The sequence below is a fragment of the Chiloscyllium plagiosum genome, unplaced genomic scaffold (genome assembly GCF_037043375.1).
Source record: "Chiloscyllium plagiosum isolate Xiang-an unplaced genomic scaffold, Cpla_swu_hap1 HiC_scaffold_9, whole genome shotgun sequence".
NCBI classification, from domain to species: domain Eukaryota; kingdom Metazoa; phylum Chordata; class Chondrichthyes; order Orectolobiformes; family Hemiscylliidae; genus Chiloscyllium; species Chiloscyllium plagiosum.
The window spans coordinates 32,528,236-32,555,157 of record NW_028270147.1 but is presented as its reverse complement, the minus strand read 5'-3'; the positions used below and the strand labels follow the sequence as shown (position 1 = coordinate 32,555,157).

The 26,922-nt window shown below is 39.4% G+C and overlaps 1 protein-coding gene across 1 annotated transcript in view; it reads right to left on the bottom strand.

The window, feature by feature from the left end:
- rad54l (RAD54 like) overlaps positions 1-26,922 on the bottom strand; it is a 40,540-nt gene that overhangs the window by 7,083 nt on the left and 6,535 nt on the right. Inside the window, exons 5-17 of the mRNA XM_043698970.2 lie at positions 22,424-22,559; positions 20,465-20,534; positions 18,470-18,758; positions 17,701-17,825; positions 13,218-13,368; positions 12,829-12,955; positions 12,215-12,289; positions 11,190-11,329; positions 9,775-9,885; positions 7,669-7,792; positions 4,022-4,100; positions 1,418-1,597; positions 1,094-1,257 (exon numbers count right to left, since the gene is read on the bottom strand). Of these exons, the coding sequence (XP_043554905.2) occupies positions 1,094-1,257; positions 1,418-1,597; positions 4,022-4,100; positions 7,669-7,792; positions 9,775-9,885; positions 11,190-11,329; positions 12,215-12,289; positions 12,829-12,955; positions 13,218-13,368; positions 17,701-17,825; positions 18,470-18,758; positions 20,465-20,534; positions 22,424-22,559 (1,771 nt within the window). The remainder of the gene's footprint in view (positions 1-1,093; positions 1,258-1,417; positions 1,598-4,021; positions 4,101-7,668; positions 7,793-9,774; positions 9,886-11,189; positions 11,330-12,214; positions 12,290-12,828; positions 12,956-13,217; positions 13,369-17,700; positions 17,826-18,469; positions 18,759-20,464; positions 20,535-22,423; positions 22,560-26,922) is intronic.

Genomic DNA, 26,922 nt, shown 5'->3' with positions numbered 1-26,922 from the left:
CAAATACTGAACTACAGAAGTGATCATCCCCACAGCCACAAACGAAGCTGCATTAGAACATTATTTCAACGAGCAACCACGCATAGAGGAACTACCAAGAACAGAAAACCACCTATCCAGTGTATTCAAAAAGAACAGGGACCCAACGAACACAGTCTGTCGATTTCTCAGCAACAAACCTAAACAAGCAGGCAAAACACGTCCAGAAACCCTAGCCACTCTCCCCTATAACAGAGACATCTCAGAAATGACTGCCAGACTACTCAGACCTCTTGGCATCATGGTAGTCCACAAACCCACCAACACACTAAAGCAGCAGCTAAAGGACTTAAACGACTGTATACAGCCAACAAGTAAAACGAATGTCATTTACAAAATACCGTGCAAGAACTGTAACAAATACTACATTGGACAAACAGCAGAAAACTAGCCACTAGGATACATGAACATCGAGGAACAAAAAGATATCACTAGTATTTTTATATACAGATGAGGAAGAACACCACTTTGACTGGGACAACACATCCATCCTAGGACAAGCCAAACAGAGATACACACGAGAATTCTTAGAAGCATGGTATTCCAACTGGAACTCTCAACAAACACATCGATTTGAACCCCATTTACCAACCTCTGAGAAAAAGAACAGGAAATGGCATCACCAACCCTTGGAACCCTAAACACATAAATAGAAAGCGGGCCAAAACACCAATGCTTCCCTGGAGGCTCACTAATGATTTTACTAGTATGATGATGAGATGTCTAAAAATGAACCTTCCGGTTCAGTAAGCAAACTTACATCCAGAAATATTAGTATAGTGAAATTTCCATTGAGGTGCTTTACATTTTCCCCTCTATGCTCATCTTTCCCGTTATCTCGGTGCAATTAATTTAACTAAGTACCTTTTTGGATAGGTCATACCTTTTCTATAGGAAGATCTGTGTCACCTATACTTACTCCTCATAGGCCTCAAACATTAGGACAGCAGATTCAATATCAAATCAATACACTACCACATTTCAAATCCTATAGTCATTACATTTGAAATTAGATTTGAAAATAGCTGCTGCCAATGTCATGTTTAATAGTTACCTTTCGTGCGTGTCACTGGCTGTGGTCTCATTTAGAGTAAAGAGCTCCTTAAGTTCTCCAAGGGAGAAGTGTCGTTCCACATCTTGCTCCTCATCCACTACACAGCTACTCAGAGCTTTTTTATGAGTCTGCCGCTGGAAGATCTTCTCCTCAATTGTCCCTGTCTGAAATATCACAAGACACTATTGTGATAAGTTATCACAATTCGTCCAGTTTGATAGATCAAATCTACTTACATAATTCTTCATCATATCACAACCTCTAATGCAACATTTTAGGATCATGTATCATTTTGTGAACAATACCTAAAGTGCAGAATCTTACCGACAAAAGCCTGTAGATGTAGCAAATTTTCTTCTGTCCATCTCGCCATATACGAGCCATCGCTTGTTCATCATTAGCTGGATTCCAGTCTGGATCAAACATGACTAACCGATTTGCACCAATCAGATTCAAGCCACAGCCACCAGCTTTGCTACTCAACATGAAGATAAACTCAGGATTCTATTAGAAAATTTTAAACAAAACCTCTGTAAAGCTAATACCAAAAATGAAAATTTATGATTCAATTTTATAATATAAGTATTATCAGCTGGAATATGTGCACATTTTACTTGGAGTTATTTTGAAAAGATGAGAAAATCTTCTGTGCAACCATTGTTAACAGTCAAAAGGTTTGACTGTAATTTGTACATTATTAGGTTCTAATGATCAAAAGTCACAAAAAAGCACAAGTGATCTCTCCCAACAGGGAGAAACCCAGTTGAGAGAAGGTAATGAAGACAACAGCATGTGCAAATAATGTGAGCAGACATCACTAATTTTAATACTAAGCTTAATTTGTCAAGATGGTATCAGCAATAACATTAGCAAATTTTCTGATGATACAAAGCTGGGTGGCAGGGTGAAATGTGATGAGGATGTTAGGAGATTACAGGGTGACCTTGTCAAGTTAAGTGAGTGGGCAGATGCATGGCAGATGCAGTTTCATGTGGATAAATGTATGGTTATCCACTTTGGTGGCAAGAACAGGAAGGCAGACTACTACCTCAATGGAATCAATTTATGTAAAGGGGCAGTACAGAGAGATCTGGGTGTTCTTGTACACCAGTCAATGAAGGCAAGCATGCAGGTACAGCAGGTAGTGAAGAAGGCTGATAGCATGCTGGCCTTCATAACAAGAGGAATTGAGTATAGAAGCAAAGAGGTGCTTCTGCAGCTGTACAGGGCCCTGGTGAGACCACACCTGGAGTACTGCAGTTCTGGTCTCCAAATTTGAGAAAAAACATTCTGGCTATTGAGGGAGTGCAGCATAGATTCACAAGGTCAATTCCTGGAATTGCAGGATTACCTTACACTGAAAGACTGAAGCGACTGGGCTTGTATACCCTTGAGTTTAGAAGACTGAGAGGGGGTCTGATTGAGACGTATAAGATTATGAAAGGATTGGACACTCTGGCAGTAGGAAACATATTTCCACTGATGGGTGAGTGCCGAACCAGAGGACACAGCTTAAAATTAAGACGTCATGAGGATGTGAAAAAGTGCTATATAAATGCAAGATATTTAAATTTTTCCTTCACTGAGATTCCACCTCTCCAACTTTTTTTTCCTTTATTAGTATTTATTTTCATGTCTTATTTCTCGTCCCATTTCTACAATGAGTGGAATGGTAGCATAGTTACAGCAGTAATTGTTTGGAGACAAGAAATCAAATTCCGCAAAGGCAGCTGGGGGAACTTAAATTTGATTATCTAAATCAGCCTGAAATAAAATAAGAGTCTCATTAATAATTATCATAAAAACACTGGACTGTCATATTAATTCATCTCCTTCATGAATGGCTGGCAGGGCAGGAACACTCTCATCCTTGCCCAGTCTGGCCTGCATGTGACTCCAGACCCACTAAAGTGTGGGTAACTTTTAACTGTCCTCTGAAATAGCTTGGCACACTTCTCAGTCGCATCATACCACATCGATGGTATACATCACATGAACTGTAACAGTGCAAGGAAAGCCTTCACCAGCAAATTCTCAAGGGCAATTAGAGATGGGAAATAAATGCTGGCTTTGCCAACTGATGTTCAGATCCCATGAAAATATAAACAAAAAGCTATAAATATTTCTAATTTATTACTGTAATATTTGTTCCCCTCACTCCTTTTCCTGCAATTTGGAATGATGTGTGGGAACAGAATTGCGGGCAGTTGGATTAGATATAAAAGAGTCAGTCTAGATAATGAGGAAGATTGAATACCATAACATTAATAGCAACATTTCAAACAAGAGCACTGATTCAGACTCTCCAAACGTTTCAGCACAGTAGCATTTAAGAATCCTATGATAAATTATTTAGGAAATTTAACTAGATAATCTATCACGTCTGCAATAGTTGCCTCATTTTAAAAAAAGCTTATCCTTGCTAAAACGTATTCAAAATATCACGACTTAATTTTTGTAATAAAGGAAAATCACCAATTTCATTGCAAAGAAAACTAGCTAGCACCCAACATCTCATTGGCAGTGTGGTAAGGATGTCACAAGAATTGGCTGACCTTGAACTAATGTTAATGACATGAATACTTTTAACCACAGCTCCATTTTACTAATGAGAACATTTCCTTATAAAGGAACTTGATCTCTTGAAAATACGGAATCTCTAATACCACACCAGCCTGAAACAGGATGTAGGTTAGCTTAATATTTATTTAGCATCAAGTATTGTTATCAGAGGTTTACTAAGTGTCAATGGATAGATACTTCACAATCTTCTCACAAAACATCTGTATCTAGATAAAGCAACTCCATAATTTGTTACTACCACATTGCTTTCAATTTAAAGTTGTATGGTGCATTAGCTCCACGCAGAGGAATCAGCAATTACCTAGGGTCAATAAAATGTTGCAAAAAGACGGTGCTATTACTTACTGTGGGATTATTAAAACGTTCCACAATTTTAGCCCTCTTTTTCACTGTCATGGTACCGTCCAATCGAACATACAGGTATCTGACAGAAGGAAAACACATTGAAAAGTTATACTTGGCTCAGAAAGAAACAAAAAAAACATACTAAACAACAAACAAACATTCAACCGCTCATTCAGTTACAGTATTAACACACATCTGTAATGTGATCTGTAAAACAATAGCAAATAAAAACAGCTTTCCTAAAACAGACATAAACCAAAGGGATACTCTCAGTCTCATTTTTCTTTTTATAACACACATTGTATAATATATAATGTCACTGTCACTAAAGCTGTAATCTAGTAACAATATATCATGTTACCCACACAACTTTAGATTCTGCATCACAATCTCCATTATTACTTGTTTGCTTTTATTGCCTTGCCACTCAAAATAGATTGTTTCAATGTAATCCTCAGACTGTTGGCAACTTTAATATCCCTCAATCTCCCATGAAGGTTTTAGCTCAAATACTCCATGCTGAATCAAATCCTCTTATTAACGTAACAAAGCAATATGTACAAACACACAACTTAGGAGCAGGAGTAGGCTTCTGGGTGCCACAGAGCCTGCTCAACCATTCAATAAGGTTATGGCCGATCAGGTTACTTCACATTTCTGGTACCTATGATAACCCTTCACCGTCTTGGCAATCAGGAGTCTATCTCCGCCTTAAAGATACTCAAGGACTCTTCTTCCACTGCCCTTTGAGGAAGGAAATTCCAAATACTCAAAACACTAAGAAAAACGATTCTCCTTTGGCCCTCTTGTGGTGCAGTGGTAGGGTCTCTACTTCTGAACCAGGAGGCCTGGGCTCAAGTCATACCTGCTCTAGAAGGGTGCAATAACATCTCTGAACAGGTCGATTAGAGAAATAGTTGAATCCACCCTGTCAAAACCCCTCAGAATCTTCATCATAATAATTTTATCTTTAAATTACCACAAGAAACAGTTTTATTTAAAAACTCCTACTTGTCCCCTTTTCTTCTCACTTTCCCATTTTTGTCAGAATTTTATTTTAAAATTATAAATCCAAATCCTATCATTTCTATAAATGAGGAAACAATTTGCATTTTGTAGTCCTTTGCACAGTTTCATTCTTATGGCTGCCTTTGTGTGCAGCTGCATCAAGCTGTGCATAAACCTTCAATACACAAACACTAACTGTCACTACGTACTGAGATTCTATCTGACCTGATGTGATAGGGTTGGGATTAGGGATAGGGTGGGCCTGGTCTTGTTGCCATAGAACACTCCAAGAAATTGAATCATTCTACATCAACTGTCCCTCGTGGGAAAGTTAGCAAAGGAAACGTCTTTGACTCCAATCTATCAGGCAGCAGTAGCACTAACGTCCTTGAGACCCTGTGGGAAAAGCAGACGGTCAGAATCATTTGGCAGAACACCTCATCACCGGAACTTTCCAACAAGCACCAAGATGTAGCTTGGCAAATGGTGAGAAGTGCACTACCCCTCTAATCCTTCATGTATGCCCAGACTCTCTCCACCACCGTACACTACCCTCAAAACGGCAGCGGGGAAACAGACTGTCATGCATCTCCTTCTAGAATGTGCCTTTGCAAGCAAGGTCCGGACAGGGATGCAGTGGTTTTTGTTGTGGTTTGCCCCAAGAAGCTCCATGACGCACACCAAGACAGACATTGACTGTGCCAGGCAGAAGACATTCTTTGGTCTGCCCGAACCTATCGGTTTTCCAATACGAAGAGTTAACCTTGACCAAGTGTTGCAGACTGGCACATTCTAAGGTCTAGGACTACATGTTGAGGGCTGCACTAAAGCTAGGGCCAACTGTTGCCTTGGTGCAATGGAAAATTACCATCTAAGGTCTTCCTGCCAAAGTAATAGGGGGTCCGTTCAGTTCTCAGACCAAAACCCCCTGCCGTGGTATTTAAGCTTATTGAATCCCTTGTAGCTTGTATTAGAATGTAAATAGTTGCATGTCATATTTGGTAACATAATTGTGCCTTTGGATACAGAAACAGCAAGAGAGGGAGAGCAACAGTAAAGCATTTTATAAGGTTCTTCACAGTAGGCTATTGCAGAAAATACAGAGGCATGGGATTGAGGGTTATTTAGCAGTTTGGATCAGAAGTTGGCTAGCTATAACATGACAGAGGGTGGTGGCTGATGGGAAAAGTTCATCCTGGAGTTCAGTTACTAATGGTGTATCGCAAGGATCTGTTTTGAGGCCAGTGCTGTTTGTCATTTTTATAAGTGACCTAGATGAGAGCGTAGAAGAATGGGTTAGTAAATTTGCGGATAACACGAAAGTCAGTGGAGTTGTGGACAGTACAGAAGAATGTCACAGATTACAAAGGGATATAGATAAGCTGCAGAGCAGGATTGAGAGGTGGCAAATGGAGTTTAATATGGAAAAGGAGTAATAGGAATACAGAGTACTAGGCTAATGGTGTGTATGAGCAGAGGGATCTCAGTGTCCACGTGCATAGATCCCTGATAGTCACCACCCAGTGTTGATTGGGTTGTTAAGAAGGCATACAGTGTGTTAACCTTTATCGGTAGAGGGATTGAGTTTCTGAGTCATGAGGTCATGTTGCAGCTGTATAAAACTCCAGTGCGGTTGCACTTGGAGTATTGCATACAGCTCTGGTTGCCGCATTATAGGAAGGATGTGGAAGCATTGGAAATGGTGCAGAGGAGATTTACCAGAGGACTGGAGGCTGTTCTCTTTAGAGAGGAGAAGGTTAAGAAGTGACTTATTAGAGGCATACAGATGATCAGAGGATTAGAAAGGATGGACAGAGATGGCTAGCACAAGGGCACATAGCTTTAAATTGAGAGGTGATACATATAGGACAGTTGTCAGAGGGAGGACCTTTACTCAGAGAGTAGTAAGGGAATGGAATGCCCTACCCGCAATAGTAGTGGACTCACCAACATTAAGGGCATTTAAATAGTAATTGGATGAATATATGGATGATAATGGAATAGTGTAGGTTAGATGGGTTTTAGATTGTTACACTGAACTGTGAAACCATCGAGGGTCGAAGGGCCTGTACTGCGCTGTAATGTTCTGTGACAGCAAGAGAGTGAGAGAACAAACTCCAGAGGTTAAGGTCTAGACAATAAGATGCACAGCTGCCAAAATTATAGGGCTTGTGAAGGTTACAGAATGAGGCAGCAGAGGGGCTGTGAATGGATTGGAAAACAAGGGTGAAAATCAGCAACATAGGTTAGGGAGTTTGTAAAGTGAATAGGATTAGAATTCAGGCAGCCAAATTTGGGATCAGCACTCACAAGTCCAAAGATTGACATCACAAACACCAAAGTGATTTTTTGATATGATCTTGTAGTATGAGAGAGGAAGCAGAATTGAACAAACTCACCTCTGAATCTGAAATTTGTGGTTTCAAGAACCATTTGCAATCACAGAAATCATCATTTTCAGCTAAGTCAACTGACTAAATTCCAGGAGCTTTTTTTCCAGAATACTCGGACTAATGTTCTAGGATTTGGTTACTTATGGTTAAAACTTGAAAGTTCCTCTCTTATCCACAATACACAAGAGATGGAAAGCGCTTCAATACATCAGCTACGTAGAATATTTGCAATGTTGTACAACCTACCTCCTGTCTCTGCAGAGCTTCTCAAACAAATCAAGAGTCTGGGTGTAGTTTGATACTAGCACCACCTTATCAGAGCTAGTACTTCGAGTCATGGCCAAAATATAATCAAGGGTGAGCATCTTGCCTGAAACGAGAAAACACAGAAAAATTGACATTATTTTATTAGAAGCATACTTTCCATTCTATGGATTAATTACTAAAATAAAGTAACCCATATACTATACATGCTTATCTGGCCCCAGATTTTCCTCAAGGTCAGATTCACACATAGGGGAGTAACCCAGGGAGAGTGTGGGCAGAAAAACTGGTGGAATCTAGTTAATTCAGGGTTTTTCTTTCTGAAAATAGTTATAGGAAATTCCCATGGGAAAGGTGCAGGTCATGTTTTGTTTATTCAGAAATAGAATATCGTTAAAAATTCTGCCCGGAATCCACTACTTGTGCATCACTTTTCCTGAGTGTACTGCAGGCTGGTACAGCATTCAGTACAGTGCAAGTGGGTAAACAACAGCGTTCAATGGCTGAAATGGTGCAAAAAATAAAGTTTTACCATAGCAAAGTCAGCCATTCTAAAGGGGCACCATTTTTACTTTAGACAAAAATGTTTGCAAATGAATATTTATTGGGGATTCTTGCTACAGCTGGACCTAACCCCAATATCAGTTGGGGTGGAAAAGTTGCTAATGCTCACAGTATGTGAAAAGTTTAGGAGAATAAACATAGATCGCTTCTACTAAGTACTGAATCAGTAACAGAAGGAAGATATATTCAGGATCACTATTAAAAGTGTGAAAATCAGAATTAAGACAGCTTTTGTCAAAGGGGTTACTACAGTATGAATTCCCTGTCTGGTTACTGAAACAAAAACAGACATTGTGAGAGAAATTCAACAGGTCAGGTAGCATCTGTCAAGTGCAAATAGGAGTTAATGTTTCAAGTCCCATGGCCTTTCTGGCCACTGAAGTAGTCAAGCACTGAAAAAGGGAATTCACTAAATATTTGATTTTAAAAAAATTAAAAAGAACACAGGTGAAGAGCATGAAAATAACAGAAGATTAAATACATTAATTCTTGAGCCTTTATTAAGACAGATGATGATGATCATCCCAATAACACTAATCCTAGAAAACTAATCAGAGGGAAAAATATTCTAATTATTCTGCACTGACCTGTTCTCACCAGGAAATAAAGTATTTTTAAGTAGTTTATTTTCAAACGGGTGATTACATCATTAATCTGCAGTACTTTGGGATACACAATTGCACTGAAGAATCCACAACAAACATTCATCATCAAACATTTTTGTCAAATGAAGAAACAATATTTAATGCCAGGCTTGTATCAGAGAGTCACTCGTAAGTTCTTGGCCAAGTTCCTATTAGTTTGCTTCCAAACATGTTCCTTTACAAAACTGGTGAATTCAGGACATTCCAAGGAGGACAATGGAAGAAATATGCAGAATATTCAGAGAGACTCCATGCACTCAGAACAGCTGAAAGCATCTTGCCCAAGTCACCTTTCTTCTAAACAAAACTGTTATCAATCCATTCAATCATTGGGGCCCAACTATCAAGCCAATTCATATCCTTATTTGATCCTCAACATGCAAGCTTTACAGCATAGTAACTGGACAATTATTAGGAATGGCAATCTTTACACAAAGCAAATTCTTGAAACTTATTTAAATTAGATGCTACAAAAGAAATCTGACATCTCATTCAGTTTCTGAGTTAAGAAAAGATTTTCTCCAAGCTTAAAATCTGATTTGATTTATTTATTGTCACGTGCACTTAAATACAGTGAAAAGCTTAGTTTACGAGCAGTTCAAACACATCATATTAAACAAGGACATACAGATCATAGGGTGAAAAAATACTTAGCTGAAAATGTGTTGCTGGAAAAGCACAGCAGGTCAGGCAGCATCCAAGGAGCAGGAGAATCGACGTTTCAGGCATGAGCCCGAAACGTCGATTCTCCTGTTCCTTGGATGCTGCCGGACCTGCTGTGCTTTTCCAGCAACACATTTTCAGCTCTGATCTCCAGCATCTGCAGTCCTCACTTTCTCCTTGAAAAAATACTTAGTCAGATTTAGACTTAAAGATTTACCAGACAACTGAGGTTCCACAGATTTTGTGCTATATCCTGATGGAAAGAGATTGAGTGCTCCCTGAAATCCTTCCTCACCTTCCACACATTTTTCATAGATCAATGTTGGGTCTAGGCCAAAATGACAATAGAGTATTAGCAAAAAACAGAAATGGCAGTCTTCCTCACTTGAAAATAATTACTCATTAGTTATCTTCATCCTTTAAGGTGTGACCACATTGCATCTTTATTTCTGTACAATTTTACTTATCAAATTTTCATTTCTACTTCTTGACATTCACTATCAGAGGTAAACTACTTCCAGGACATTGTAGCATAAGTGATTATTGAAATGTCCAGCAAGCTTATTGTCACCAGTCTAACACAGCAACTTTAGAAGAGTTGCATCTGCAAACAGTCAAGCAGGACCTTGGTGCACACAAAAGTAGCAAATTCATAGAACATAGAAGAATACAGCGCAGTACAGGCCCTTCGGCCCTCGATGTTGCGCCGATCCAAGCCCACCTAGCCTACACTAGCCCACTATCCTCCATATGCCTATCCAATGCCCGCTTAAATGCCCATAATGAGGGAGAGTCCACCACTGCTACTGGCAGGGCATTCCATGAACTCACGACTCGCTGAGTAAAGAACCTACCCCTAACATCTGTCTTATACCTACCCCCCCTAATTTAAAGCTATGCCCCCTTGTAATAGCTGACTCCATACGTGGAAAAAGATTCTCACTGTCGACCCTATCTAAACCCCTAATCATCTTGTACACCTCTATCAAGTCACCCCTAAACCTTCTTTTCTCCAATGAAAACAACCCCAAGTGCCTCAGCCTTTCCTCATACGATCTTTCTACCATACCAGGCAACATCCTGGTAAACCTCCTCTGCACCCGTTCCAGTGCCTCCACATCCTTCCTATAGTATGGCGACCAAAACTGCACACAATACTCCAGATGCGGCCACACCAGAGTCTTATACAACTGCAACATGACCTCAGTACTCCGGAACTCAACTCAGTGATGGATGTTCTTTATTTTTCTGATGCTACAATGACTGTGTTCTACTACAATGTTCAGTGCTCTCTTGAATCCTCATTCATGCTAAGCTGTTACCTTTTCCTACTCTCTTTGCCTGCACCTCATGTTGAAACCAAAATCTTTGTATAATTACTTCATATATTTCATTCTCGTGAAGGAACTCAAAGTCCAAATTGTGTCTTTTTCACTGACTGCCTTGCTAACCTGGTTGGTTTGAACCATCTTTTTTAAACTTTGCTTTTCATTAAAAGCAAATTGATCTAAAGACATACATTAGTAGAGTGTCAATTAACAGAAACATAATAATTATGCTGCAGAAATCTAACATTTTCAGACATTCAAACAGAAATACAATAAATCAAAATCCAATAATTTTTCTGCTCACGGTTACAAAGCTTCTTTAGTGAAGTAATTGAAGATAGAGAGGAGACGCTCATCTTCCCACTGTGAGCTTGTTCCATTTCTATTGCTGGTTTGGCTTGTTTTAGGAACAGCTTGTACAACTCAGACTGCAGAGGCGTGAGTCTGAAGGATACAAGAAAATGTTTAATTAAAGTTATTGAAGGACATGTGGCAGGAGACATGCAGATTCACTCAATTATTTTTACACTTTCCCCTTGGAGGCAAGGATGTCCCGAAGAAAACAGACTCCAATGACTGAAGCAGCTATCTTCTTAAGGGGGAAATAAATATATTTTAATTGTCAAATTACAGTTCTTACAGCAAAAGGCTTCTTAATGAGCACATTGAGTTATACAAGCAGAGTTGAGCTTCCTCAAATTAACTTTAACCTCTCTTTCATAGAAGCATTCCCTTGATATTCACAAAAGAGAAGTTATTCAGCAGGTTCAAAAAAAAAACTGGATTGGAACAGCTGTACCTGTTATAGTGCACTAATTCCTATGACGATGCTCACCATAAGATTATTCCTGTTTACTTTTGAACACCCATCCCAAAAATTAGGGAAATAAAGTTCTCTGTGCCTACTCTATTAAATCTCCGGATTATTTTAGAAATCTTGATTGGACCATTTTCACCTTCTAAACACAAAGGATTACAAATCATGCTTATGCAAACTAGCTTCACAATTTAACTTTCTCAGCTGCAGAATTGTCCTTGTGAATCTTTGTTGTGCATCTCCGAAACCAGTCCACCTTTCTTGGATTCACTGACTTAAACTGCATGCAGAAGGAGTCTAATACTACTGTGTGTCACTGCAAAACACCCTTTTCTCACTTTGCTGTTTACTTGTTTGTCAAAGCTAAGGAATATTCTTTGGCCTGGTTCAGACATGCTGAGTCAATGTGAAGAACTTAAACTGATACAAGTAGGTCAACTGTGTTTGCACAAAGGGATTTTGATTAAGCATACTATAACTAAATAAAAGAAAAATTAAATTTGAGAAATCACCTGCAACAGACAATCTGCTCAATCTTCACTGGCAGGTATTTGGAAAGAATATCCGATGTTCTTCGAATTAAACACCTAAAATGTGTATTTGTGCAATAAGTCAGATAAACAATCAAACAGTGCATATCTAAATTAAGACACAGTTTGTTAACCCAGATTTAACCTATTAACTGAGACCACACATACGTATTAGCAAGAAAATGAGGAAGGAATTTTTAAAAGCATGAAAAAGACAAATTTGAACATATTTCATATCCATAAACTTGAGAACCTATTTCCTCTGTAATATCTATCACTATCACGAACAAAAACAAAAAGAAATCGTGAGAACACGATTAATTCCAAATTCCTTTGCAAGATATTTGATGTCAACACTTCATTGTCAGAAATAAAATGAAGGAACTCTCTAATGCCATTGTAGAATGAACAATGGATGAACTGCAACTCACCCACTATCTTCTTCTCAAACTACACAGGATAAGATATGAATATGACTTTGCCAGTATCACTCACATCACAAGAACAAATACAAACAAAAATTTACAAGTTACCCTGACATAACATCAGTAATTCACTTGTCAAATCATTATTTGCTTACATATCTGTTCCCTTACCTATTTACAATGCTGATCAGCTCCTTTAGTTTCTCCTCTCCATGCTGTCTTTCACTGTCACTTGCATCAGCATCCCGGCCTTTCAAGATAGGCAATTCAAATCGCTTTTTAAATTCCTGTGCAGTTCCTTAAGAAAGGTTCAGACAATTATTAACTAGCTTTGGAATGAACTTGCAAATTGGTGAATTTGCAGGTACTAGATTAATTTTGCAATCTTTAATGTCTCTGATGTGGAGTCACACAGAAATCTACCATTCAGTTACACAGTGAGCCAGCAAACCAATCACAGACCGAACTTTGCAGCTATGCAAAATACCAACAGAAGTCTAAAGGTCTAATTTCAATTGAATCGGATCTGTGCAAATCATACAATGGAAACAAATACATACCGAGTATTCCTGCATTAATAAAATGTACAAGACTGAAGTACTCCAGGAGGTCATTCTGAATTGGAGTTCCTGAGATCAATATACGTCGTTTAGCTTTTAGATCGTTCAGAGCCTGGTAGGTCAGGTTGTCTGAATTCTTCAACCTGTGGCCCTGTGATGTGAATAAAAGAAACCTGGGCTAAATTTTCACTTATACATTTCTATTAGGCTTTAACATGTTTTTACTTTTTAGAATTTGCAAAAGTATAGAATAATTTAATACTTATCAAATGAAATGTTTAATTTTAGAAAGGCACAGAGCTTACAGTACACCCAAACAGTTGCCAAACTTATTTCTCACGGGTCAATGATTCATACATATAGCAAAATATAACAATATACTTCTTGGATATCCTTATCATCTTGCAATCTATTCTCAAATATCTGCATTTCTTCTATGAGCACACAGCTTACAAAATCTATCAAACCACATGCACACAACCCACAGCATACCAAATCTTAATGAAACATTAGCTTTGCTGCACACTAAATGTGGGCAGCACAGTGGTTAGCACTGCTGCCTCACAGCGCCAGAGACCAAGGTTCAATTCCCACCTCAGGGGACTGACTGTGTGGAGTTTACGCATTCTCTCAGTGTCTGCGTGGGTTTCCTCCGGGTGCTCTGGTTTCCTCCCGCAGTCCAAAGATGTGGGGGTCAGGTGAATTGGCCGTTGTGTTGGGGCAGGGGTAAATGTAGGGGAATGGGTCTGGGTGGGTTGCGGGTTGGTGTGGATTTGTTGGCAGGAAGGGCCTGTTTCCACACCGTAAGTAATCTAATCTAAATAGAAACCAATACTGAGACACATATTATGACTCAATCAGTTGTATGTGATGTTTCTGAATTTCTCAGCTGGATGTAGAACTTAAATAAGTTATGAATAAGTGCTGTTTAAACAATATCCCTAGAACAAAAAGATTTAATTAATGTTACAGAATGTTAAGGGGCCCAGGAATAGTTGAAAGGAAGAGCCAGCTATTAACACAGAGCCCACTGAGGAAATTACAGAGATTTAAAGTAATTGATAGAAGGAAGTTAAGAAGAATGTTTTCAGCTGAGCAGTGGGAGTCTGAAACCTACTGTCAGAAAGAATGATAGAGGCATAAATCTTCCATACGTTTTAAAAAAAATATTGAATTAAAACATCGTGTATCTGGGCTACGTGCTAAGAGCTATAAATTGGGATTAGGCTAAGTAAGCAATTTTCAGTTGTTAGAGACTCAGTAGGTCAACCGGCCACCTTCTGCAACACAGAAAATCTACATTTATTTGCAATCAATATAGAAAATCTGTTTCTTTGCAAACAATATAGAAAATATACCTCAAAGTGAAGTTCTAGAGGCATACAGAACTGTTGAAGGTATAGTACATTTTAACCCAGAAAATTACTTGAAATTTACCCAAGTTGGAGTAGACGATATGGGAACAAGCTGAAGACCAGGAAATGTTAGGCATTCAAAAATTCATCAATATGGGAAAGTACACACAGTAATGGGAACAAAAACCCTGACATAGCTTGATCATTTAAACCCTGATGCAACAACATGTCAGGATTGTTAATTTGTGATAAATTACAAACATAGGAATTAGAAGCAGGCGTAGACCACTCGGTGTTTGGAGCCCACTCCACCATTCAATAAGATCAAATATCTATCTACCTCTGCTTCCACTACCTTCTCATAGAATCCCTACAGTATGGAAACCGGTCATTAGGCCCAACCAGTTCACCCTCCGAAGATTATCCCACCCAGACCCATTCCCCTACTCTATAACTCTACATTTACACCTGACTAATGCACCTAACCTACGCAGTCCTGAACACTATGGGCAATTTAGCATGGCCAGGAAACTGGAGCACCTGGAAGAAAAAAAACACACACACAGATGCTTGAGGCTGGAATCGAACCTGGGTCCCTGGCACTGTGAGGCAGCAGTGCTAGCCTTCATGAGTTTGAGGAAATGTTCCAAGAATTCATGACCTTCCTGAAAAAAAAACAATTCTCTTGTCTTAAATGAACAATTCTTATTTTGTAGAGCACACAAACACTGACCCTTACTTTTAGATTCTTCCAGAGGAGGAAATATCCTTTCATTTCAACCTTAGTCACCTCTTAACAGAAACCAAAGTATTTCCCCCCGACCAACGTCCCTTGACTATCTTCTGAATTTATGTTGACAAATGGCCTATTTGGATTCACAGAAGCCAAATTCATCAATATCTTCAAGCTTCCATTAAACTTAAAGACACAAAAGACAAGGAAAGCTAAAAATTTCCTGGACACGGTATTTAAAATGGCACAAGGCAACAGTCATAAGTTAGTGACAGTTATTTTTAATGACTTTATAAAAAGCACAATAAAGTGCATCAAGTTTTCCTAGCTCCCTGGTAGTCAGGCTCCCCTTGGCAGTCAGGCTCCCCTTGGCATCGCCCTTCCCTCTTCCTTTGGAACCGCTCAGTTCTCCTCCCTCCCCTTTACAGCCATTCACTTCTACCCCATCCCTTTTCCCTCACACCCCATCCCTTTTCCCTCACCCAGCAGACTCTTGTTTGTACTGACCCCACCCAGCAAATTGTCTACACTCGACATGGCCTCACTCACTAGGCTTACTACGCCATCACTAGCAGACTCACTCTTCCCTGCCCTCAGCTCGTCTGACAGACTTACTTCCCACCTTGGCAGATTTGCCCCCCACTGAAAGTTTCACCAGACAGTTCACCACCAGTGGCAGCCTGTGATTACAGGAATCGCATCTTTCAAAATGTCTGTCCCACGTTCTTGGTGGGGGAGGAATATTTGTTCTTTTTTGATTGGTCCTGTGGTTCATTTCTCCCAGTTTTGTCTACAGACCACATGTGTTATTAGTGTATATAGTTATTTACTGTCACTTGTATTTGTGAAAATACAGTGAAAAGTGTATAAGTTACCAAATCTGGCACCAATTACAGAAATTATAAAAATAAGCAACTGGGAGAAAGTCAAGACAAAGTTCTTTTTTTTTGTTCCCTTCCTGGCTCCTGAGTTTCTGAAGTGGTTATGGGATGAAGTCACAAGGAGGAAGGACCGGGCTGTCCAAGCGATTGTCCGAATACCTGAGGAAATGCAATCACCACGCTGCCTTCAAAGGGGAGGCTGAAGTCATTGTTCAAGCTGTGGCTGCCAGGGCCACAAGGAAACAGGGCCCGAACCACTGCCACAGCAGCTCCTCACAACACCCCTCCTTCACCACAGCAAAGGAAATAACTGAATTTGATACAAAAGGTAAGTGAAATTCTTTTTAAAAAGAGGATGTTGCTGGCCAGGCAAGCTGGAGCAGACTGGCCCTGGAGCCTGACCACTTCGTACCCTGCCCCCACCGCCATCTTGGACTTGCCTTTTACAATTATTAATCATAGAATCCCAACAGTATGGAAGCAGGCCATTCAACCCCCTGAAGAGCAGCCCACACAGACCCAAACCCCTATCATATTGCTGTAACCCTGCATTTCCCATGGCTAACCCAACCAACCCACCCATCCCGGGAGAGTATGGGCAATATAGCATGGCCAATCCATTTCACTTGCACATCTTTGGACTGTGGGAGGAAACCCACACAGACATGAGAAGAATGTGCAAACTCCACACAGACAATCATCCCAGGATGGAATCGAACCCAGGTCCCTGGCGCTGTGAGGCAGCAGTGCTAACCACTGAGCCACCCTAAATATTAGCACTGCCTCTTACAACTCTAAACTTAGCAGATGCAAGACTGGCCTATCCAAACTGTCTTCAGAAGACAAATTACCTGTTCCAGATATGAGTAAAGTAAGTCTTTCCTGAACTGCTTCCAATGAATCTATAACTTTCCTTAATTAAACAGATTAATACCATATACAGTAGTCCAAATGTGATCTCCCTGGCCTGTATACCTGAAGCATAATTTCCACAATTTCGCATACAATTTTCCCTGCAATCAGAGTTCTGCAATCTCTTATTTAGATAATAATGCTTTTTTAAAGAAAAATCTTCCTGCTTAATGGACAGTTTCACATTTTCCCATAAAATATTCCATTTGCCTAATCTTTGCGAACTCACTTAATCCATCTACATCCTTTAGTGGACTCCTTAGGTCCTCTTCACAATTTACTTTCCTCCCAATCTTGATGCCATCACCAAATTTACCAACCATACCTTTGCCCCCTTCATCCAAATCCTTCATTAGTCATCATCCATCTCTCTGAGACATATTCAAGTGTGTCAAACAACCTTGCCTTTTGTTTTGTAAGTCTGTGAATTATGTATATTCTGTCACATACATACATTGAGACACAGTTACCATAGGAAGTTAAGAAGCTAATGTTGCTGATCAAGCATCAAACAGACCCAAATTGGACAGATTCCACAAAAAACAACAGCACTTCTTTAGTAGAATAACTGGAAAGTTAAATTATTTAACATGGTATTCTACCTCATCACAAATGACCAAGCCGACAGAACCCTTGCAGAGCACATCAGCATGTAGCCGGAACGTCTCATAAGAAATTATGAGGATTGGAGTTGGAATTCGTAACCCGTGCTGGTTCATGAATGTGGCTGTGCAAAGAAAGAAAAAATGGCAATGAAGTTAAGTCAGTCAGGATATAAATTGCTATCTAGAGCAGGAAATGACAATGGAGATCTGTCAACTTTGAGTATTCAGAAGCTTTGAGGTTTATCAGTATGATGCTACATCCAAAAACTTCTCCTAGTTGAGGAAAACTGTATACTTAATCTAAAGCCCTGCTGTTTGTATCCTATCTTACACCAAGTTCCATTTACTCATCAACCTTGCTCACCAACATCAGCCTCCAGTTTGCCAGCAGCTCAAATTTAAAATCCTCACTCTGGTGTGTAAACATGGCCTCATTCCTCATTACCTTTGCAATCTCCTTTTGCCTGGAAATCCCTACTGTGAATAAAGTTGTTCATTAACCAATAAATGCCAGCCAGCCACCAGGAAATATTTGCTGCTTTCTGGAATACCATCATCTCGTTGAAGCTTTCAAAACAAATCCACCTTGACGGATAGAGGGGATCTTGATTCAACATTTCACCTAAAAGACAGTACACCCTCAGGACTGTCCTCCAACCCCAGTTAATTCAATACGCCGTTCAAAGTTACAACCTGACCCAGAAATAAAGCTGAGCTAATTTGACAAACAACTGACTGACAAAGAAAAAAATATAAATTTACCCACCGAGTTTCTGGTCAATCTCTGTCTTAGTTCCTCCGTCAATAGGCAATGCGTGTAACCTTCCTCCCAGCCATTTCTCAACCTCATTATACCAGTTTTTCACCAAACTGGATGGAGTCACAACAATGACTTTCTCAATTTCCGGCTTGGCATCTGGGCTTTGTCGCAAGAGCGTCCACATCAAGGAAATGCACTGTAATGTCTTCCCCAGTCCCATCTCATCTGCCATAATGCAGCCAAAGCCATTTGAAATACGACGACCTGTCACACAATCCCACATGAACTTCACACCCTGAAAGATAGACATCATTTAACAATACTTTACACTAGCCACAAGCAGTAAATTATTTTTGGGATCCTAAGTGAAAAGATACACATCTACATTCATGGTTTCAATCAAATCCAAATCTTAATCTGCTGACTGATGGAGGATGGAGTTAAGGCCTGGTCTTTGTAACGGTGTAAAGTGCCAACTTCATTCTATGCCCATAAACCCACTTGTAGTCAGGTCGTTAATTGCATCACCAGAGATTCAGGAGCAGGTCACCCCGATCATTTTTGTTACAGAGCCTGAGGGGAGTAGAATATTCAGATTTATTCAGCTGTTTTTAGGATTTGTTTTTGCTTTTAATTGACTCTCCCCCGCAAACCCCTTCCCATTTCATCTCTCAATGCCAACAAATCTCTGTAGCTGATAGGATGGATTACTATCAGGTTATAGTAAGATGTTAAGGGATGTGGTGTAGTTGTCATGTGACTAACTACCCAGAATTTCAGACAAATGTTCTGGAGGCATGGGTTCAAATCCTAGCACAGCAGATGGTGAAATCTGAATTTAATACAAATTCTGGAACAAAAGGCTAGCCTAACAACAACTTGGTAACGACTCAGCATTGTTGTAAATACCAATCTGGTTCACTAATGACCTTTAGGGAAGGAAATCTGCCATTCGTATCTGGTCTGGCCTACAAACGGCTTTACACCCTCAGCACAGTGTTTGACTTCAGTTAGCGAGGGATGGCAATAAATGGTGGCCTGGTCAGCAACACCAACATCCCACGAACAAGTGAAAAAAAAAATACCGTGGCACAGTGGTTAGCACTGCTGTCTCACAGTGCCAGAGACCCGGGTTCAGTTCCCGCCTCAGACGACTGACTGACTGTGTGGAGTTTGCACATTCTCCCCGTGTCTGCGTGGGTTTCCTCCGGGTGCTCCGGTTTCCTCCCACAGTCCAAAAATGTGCAGGTTAGGTGAATTGGCCAAGCTAAATTGCCCGTAATGTTAGATGAAGGGGTTGTGCTTCGGTGGGTCGGTGTGGACTTGTTGGGCTGAAGGGCCTGTTTCCACACTGTAACTAATCTAATCTAATCTGTTTGGACCAGTCATGTTAATTTATTTTCACTTTGCAGGGGAGCACTTCCTGTTGACAGAGTGAATATCAACAACTGACAGTACAGTGAAGCTATAAGCACATGGCCAGATTCATGGCAGTGGAGGACATTTCAAAAGATCTGAGACACCATAACATTTAACTTGGATTCTCAACACAAAGTAACATTAATGACCTGATTTTATGTGGCCAATGGAGATCTTACCCACTAGTCAAAGAACCAACAGGGAACATCTATCATTACACTGGATAGTTAGGGATGGCAATAAAGGCTGGCCAGGCCAGCCTGAAGTGTCCTCCAGGAAATTAAGTGGTCACTGTCGAGCATCTCAACTTTCACTCTAGTACAATTTCCTGCTCTTGCTGCTTAATCGAAGCCCCCATTCTCACTGTTTTATTCCAGGACCATTCCTGATATTTGATTCCAGGATCATACAGTCATGTGGCCTATTCTAATTCTAAGATGGACTTAATTAATGCCAGTATCCCATGATTTAAGGTTTTGTCCATTTATTTATGCAATGAAATATTTTATGTTAATGTGCATGGTAGTTCAAAGAATACATTTTGTTATCCACAAATGCCATTAACATCAAAATATGCCTCACCTCTCTCTGATGTGGTCTTAAAACAGAGGATAAGATAGGATCGACCACCACATGTACTGGTAGCTTCTCTCTGACAAAAGCAGGAGAAAACACAATAACAGAATTTCAGTAATTATGTTGCACAATTTTGATATTGTTCCTCAATATATTGGAAGAAAAGCTCAGCTGGCTGGACAGCTGGTTTAAGTTGCAGAGTGATGCCAACAGCACAAATTCAATTCCCGCACCAACTGAGGTTACCGTGAAGGTCTCACCTTTTCAACACCTCCCTTCGCCTGAGATGTGGAGAACCTCAGGTAAAACCACCACCAGTTGCCTCTGTCTAATGACAGCTGCACTCTGGGACTATGGCAACCTTCCTTACTTATCAGACACTCGTCATTATTGTATTTCTTGTAACTATTTATATATTTTTCTTAATGATATTTGCATGTTTAAAATTAGCAGTAAGAAGGGCTCTGCAAGGCAATTTTAATTCTTTTACTGTCTCAATACTTCAAATATATTTGTTGTATTAAAGATTTTCAAAGCTATGTCTCCAGATCTGTATGATCAGGTTTCATTTAATATGTTTAGAATCCTTTCTTTCCATTCTTACTTAATTTAAAAAATCAGTACAATCATGTTAAGTCAGATTTTGGGTACAAGGCCAACGTCCTTATCTGAGATTTCTCTACTTTCATTCTTACTGTTAAAGTCCTTTATGAAGAAAGACCATCATTTATACAGCTGACATGGTGACAATTTTAAATCCATGAATCCAGTAGTGAATTCCAACACATTTTTAGGTTTTTTATATTATGACTTCAACAGTTTCAGCCTTCATATTTACATTAGGACTCCCTTTTGAAAACAGTTTCTTCAAAATTAAAAACATTGGTCTTAATATATCTGAAAGTCTGCATTAAGTTATTTTAGCCACTAAAATGCACTTCCATAGGATCAAACTTTCACTTTCCAGAAACTGTAAAAAAATCATAACATCCGGCTTTATTTCAAGTATTAAGTAAATTTATTTAACAAAAGATGAATAAGACTGTAATAATGACAACACATATTTACAGGAGTAATTCTTCTATTTTTCTCTTTGAGACCAAAGCAACAAAAGATTAAAATGCAAATGTTAAGCTACTTAATTTCTTTTTAGATAGCTTTTTAAGGACTGCTTCTGTGACTTTCTTAACACTGTGGAAGCTGTGGTACTTTTTATAGAATTGTAAAATTTAATATTAGGTTTGAACATTGGTCTTCAGGGTTATTTAAAGAACTTTGTCAGGATTTCCAGATTGGAATAGTCTGCCATATTTGAAAATAGCTATTTACCCCATGGCTTAGACAGACTTAAACAACCATACAGGCAGAGTTGGAATTAGAGTGGCTCCTCTCTCAAGGAAACAAGCAGTGAAATTTGTAATATTTGTACTGAATAGTGTTGAGAAAATTAGGATAAGAAACTAATTGTAGCGGTTAAAAAAAAACTCTTGACTCATGACAGAATTTTTAAAAATGTTCCTTAGCCAAAACCAATTTTAAAAAAATGTTTCTGTCACACATTCCAAAATATTTATTAGCAAAATGGAGAATACAATATGCTTCTTTGGAAAGAGTTGAAACAGTCTGCCCAAACTAAATTGTACAGTTTAAGGCACAATTATAATCCTGACATCTAAAACTTTGGTGACCAGCTGCTTCTTGGAGTCTGCTACGTGTACAGATGTTGCACCCTCCTTGCTTTTATGTCAAGTTGGAGAATGGATCTACAGATCAGACATTTTGAAGATAAGCTATTTAACAGGTTCCATGTGCCAAAATGAGGAAAAGGAATCAATTGTCACAAATTTTACTCACTATTGTTGATTGCTTGCACAAAGCATTCTCAATCAGGTTGATGTTAATGATATTACCAGGATATGGCCACACTCCTAAATTCTCTGTCAAAAGAGGAATGAAGTTACTCACTTGTCAGCTTTTAGTTGGTCATGTGCACTCAGAGGCGGAGGTTCATAAAGTACCAAAGCATCTTCTTCATATGGATCATGAAGAGATCGCCTGGCTCCTGCACGCTTAATTCCCAATGCCTTCAGCCCAAGGGAACCTTAAATATGACAATGCATGCAAAAAATTAGTTAAAAATACAAATTTTACATAACACTGACACAGAAAAAAGTAAAGCTTTCATACACTTTAACATCTTTGAACAATGACAACCAGTACCTTGAGCAAATTCAACCTTCACGTACCTCGAAATTATGGTTAATAACAAAACAATCCTGAAAGTGATGAAATGTGGATGATTGTCAGAAAAATACCAAACAACTCCTTAATAATTAACTTTTAGAAAAATAACATGTTTTAGTGACATCATGTCAAGTGACATCACGTTTGGGGATGGCACGGCGACTCAGTGGTTAGCACTGCTACCTCACAGCACTAGGGACTCAGGTTCGATTCCAGCCTTGGGCAACTGTCTGCGTGGAGTTTGCACATTCTCCCAGTGTCTGCACGGGTTTCCTCTGGGTGCTCCGGTTTCCTCCAACGGTCCAAAGATGTGCAGGTTAGGCAAATTGGCCATGCTAAATTGCCCATTGTGTTCAGGGATGTGTTGGTTAGGTAGTCAGGGGAAACGTAGAGTAATAGGGTAGGGGAATGAGTCTGGGTGGGATAATCTTCGGAGGGTCAGTATGGACTTGCTGGGCCTAATGGCCCGTTTCCACACTATAATGTTGATTGGCCTTTATTACTGTTTTTCTCTCCATAGATGCTCTCTGAACTTCTGAGTATTTACAGCATTATCAGATATTATTTCAAATTTCCAGCATCCAGTACTGGGTTCAGTAATTTAAGATGAATGCAGTGACCATTACATATATAAACACTAGTCCTTTCTGTGCTGACAACATTCCATGACTAGGAATAAAATGGATATTCAGTTGTTTGTTGAGAATTAAATGTTGGCCAGGATACCAGATGAGTAACTTGTTCCTCTCTGTATACAGCCATGGGATCTTTAACGTCAAAAGATGGAACCACAGTTCAATATCTGACCAGAAGATAGCTCCTCTGACAATCTGTAATTCCTTACTATTGTATTGAATTAGTTGACTAAATAACAATCTTAAACCTTACCATCTTCTAACTTAGAGATGAAAATATTAGTCAAACTGATATATTTGTTCAGCTGTACATGTGTATATAGCACTGAATACTCAAACATTACGCATGTATTCATGTTTTGGAGAAGTTATGATACGCTTGTGTTTTTACCCTTGATAAGGCATCTCTAACTGACAGTCCCAGGTAAAACCTGAATTAAAACTACTCGTGTGTAATGACGGACATTGTATACATGGTTTCCAAACAGGCCCCAAATTAAGTGACCACCGCTTTACCTCCATAAACTTGTTTATTGCCATTTTAGTAAGCAAACATATTGAACATAAACTGTTGCATCATGGACCAACTAGTACAATTCCATTATTGTTTTCTTCTCCACCCATTTTAACACTCCTATCCATTAAACAACTATTTAACGAACCCTCAATTTAAACAAAAGTAAAACAAAAACACTCACTTTGTTTCTGCATCCCTTCCCTGACCTCAATTTTGTCATTTTATACATCCAAGACTGCATCCCATATTTATAGTCATTCCTAAATTTCACACTCAGGAATTGATCTTAAGAGATGCTGTGGCTCAATTCTTGCCTCTGAGTGAGAAGGTCGAGGGTTCAGAGACTTGAGCACGTAAATCTAATCTGACGTTACATGGCCATACTGCGATAATGCTGCAACCGATAGAAGTGCCATCTTTCAGATGAAAGTTTCAACTGAGAATTTGTCAGCTTTCTCAGATGGACATAAAACATCCTTTGACATTATATCAAACAAGAGCAGGAAGGTTAATAGCAGTGTCCTGGCAAATATTTTTCCTTCAAACGTCACAAACCTATTTTTCCATTGGATTTGAGAAAAGTGTGGGTCTTTGTGAGCAAGTATTTAGTGGGCAGTGATGGTAGCCCCTAGTCTGGTTTGCTCCTCCTGTCGGATGTGGGAGATTAGGGAACAGCTGACTGTCCCAGGAGACTATGTCTGCAGGATCGGTGTCTCATATCAGACCCCGCTGAAGAGGCAGTTAGAGTCACTGAGGAGCATACAGGAGGCAGGCTGTGATGGTTAGTAGATATAGAAAGGTGATTACATTGCAGAGTCAGTCAGATATTTAGGCATCTATCAGGAGAGGCAGGAAAGTAGTTCAGGAGTCTCCTGTGGCTATTCCTCTCTCAAAAAGATACAACACTTTGGATACTGTTTGAGAGGATAATCTCTCAGAAGAAAATAGAATTTGCAGCCAGATCTTGGGCACCAAGAATGAATCTGATGTTAAGCAGGGTTTTTCAAGGTTCAAAAGAGTACTTACTTTCAGGGACTCTCTTGTTAGGGCACAGACAGGAGATTCTGTGGACGTGAGTGAGAATTCAGGAGGTATGTTGCCTCCCTGGTGCCAGGGTAAAGGATGTCTCAAAGAAGTTGCAACATGTTGTCAAACATGTTGATATGTGTGATAAGATGGAAATTATTGTACATTTTGGCAAGAATGACATATACAGGGAAAGGGTTGAGGCTTTGCAGAGTGAATTTAGGAAATTAAGTATGAGATTGAAAAGGAGAATCTCAATGGTAGTAATCCCTGGCTTACTCCTGGTGCCACGTGCTAATGAGAGTAGGAATAAGAAGACAGGCCAGTTAAAAATCAATAACTGAGGATATGGTGCAGTAGGTAGATTTTTGAATCATTGGGATCTCTTCTGGGGCTGAAAAGACTTGTTCAAAAATAACTGGTTTCACCTGAACTGGACGGAGACCAATATCCTGGTGGGGAGATTTGCTAGTTCTATTTGGGAGCCTTTAAATTAGTAGAGAGTAGGGGGTGAGGGGATCTTAAGGAGTGGTGAGAACAGAAGACAGATGAGGATGATTCTTAATTAAAGAAGAGCAAGTGATATAGAAAAGGCAGCCATCGGCAAATCAGAGAACAAGGTAACTCTGAAGAATTAAACAGTATTTATTTTAATGCAAGGAGTCTTATAGGTACGGCAGATGAATTCAGGGCATGTATTGGAACATGGGACTGGAATATCAGAGCTATTTCAGAAACGTGGCTGAAGGAGGGAGAGTACAATGTTCTGGGGTTTAAAATGCTGTAGAAACAATAGAAAAGGAGGCAAGTGAGGAGGGGAGTGTCGTTTTTGATTAACGAAAATATAACTGCTGTATTTAGTGAGAATATATCTGAGGGATTGTCATAGTCATAGAAATGTACAGCATGGAAACAGACCCTTCGGTCCAATCCATCCATGCCAACCAGATATTTCCCAAGAGTAGGTCAAGGTTTGCACCTTTTCTAGTAGGTACATCCACATACTAAATCAGAAATTTGTTCCAGGTTACAAATGCTACAGGAAGGATAGAAAGGGAGGCAAGAGAGGAGGGGGAATGGCATTTTTGATAAGGGATAGCATTACAGCTGTGCTGAGGGAGGATATTCCCAGAAATACATCCAGGGAAATTATTTGGGTGGAACAGAGAAATAAGAAAGGGATAACCTTAATGGGATTGTATTATAGATACCCTAAAAATCGTAGGGAATTTGAGAAACAAACTTGTAAGGAGATCTTAGCTATCTGTATGAATAATAGGGTGATTATGGTAGGGGATTTTAAATTTCCAAACACAGACTGGGACTGCCATAGTATTAAGGATTTAGATAGAGAGGAATTTGTTAAGTGTGTACAAGACAATTTTCTGATTAACTATGTGGATGTACCTACTAGAGAAGGTGCAAAACTTAAAATAATGATGGAAAAGGATAGACCAGATCTAAAAGTTCGAAATTGGTGAAAGGCCAATTTTGACGGTATTAAGCAAGGTCTTTCGAAAGCTGATTGGGGGCAGATGTTCGCAGATAAAGGAATGGCTGGAAAACGGGAAGCCTTCAGAAATGAGATAACGGGAATCCAGAGAAAGTATATTCCTGTTAGGGTGAAAGGGAAGGCTGGTAGGTATAGGGAATGCTGGATGACTAAAGAAATTGAGGGTTTGGTTAAGAAAAAGGAAGCATATGTCAGGTATAGACAGGATGGATCAAGTGAATCCTTAGAAGAGTATAAAGAAAGGAGTATGCTTAAGATGGAAATCAGGAGGACAAAAAGGGGACATGAGATAGCTTTGGCAAATAGAATTAAGGAGAATCAAAAGAGTTTTTACAAATACATTAAGGACAACAGGGTAACTAGGGAGAAAATAGGGCCCCTTAAAGATCAGCAAGGCGGCCTTTGTGTGGAGCAGCATAAAATGGGAGAGATACTAAATGAGTATTTTGCATCTGTATTTACTGTGGAAAAAGATATGGAAGATATACACTGTAGGGAAATAGATGGTGACATCTTGCAAAATGTCCAT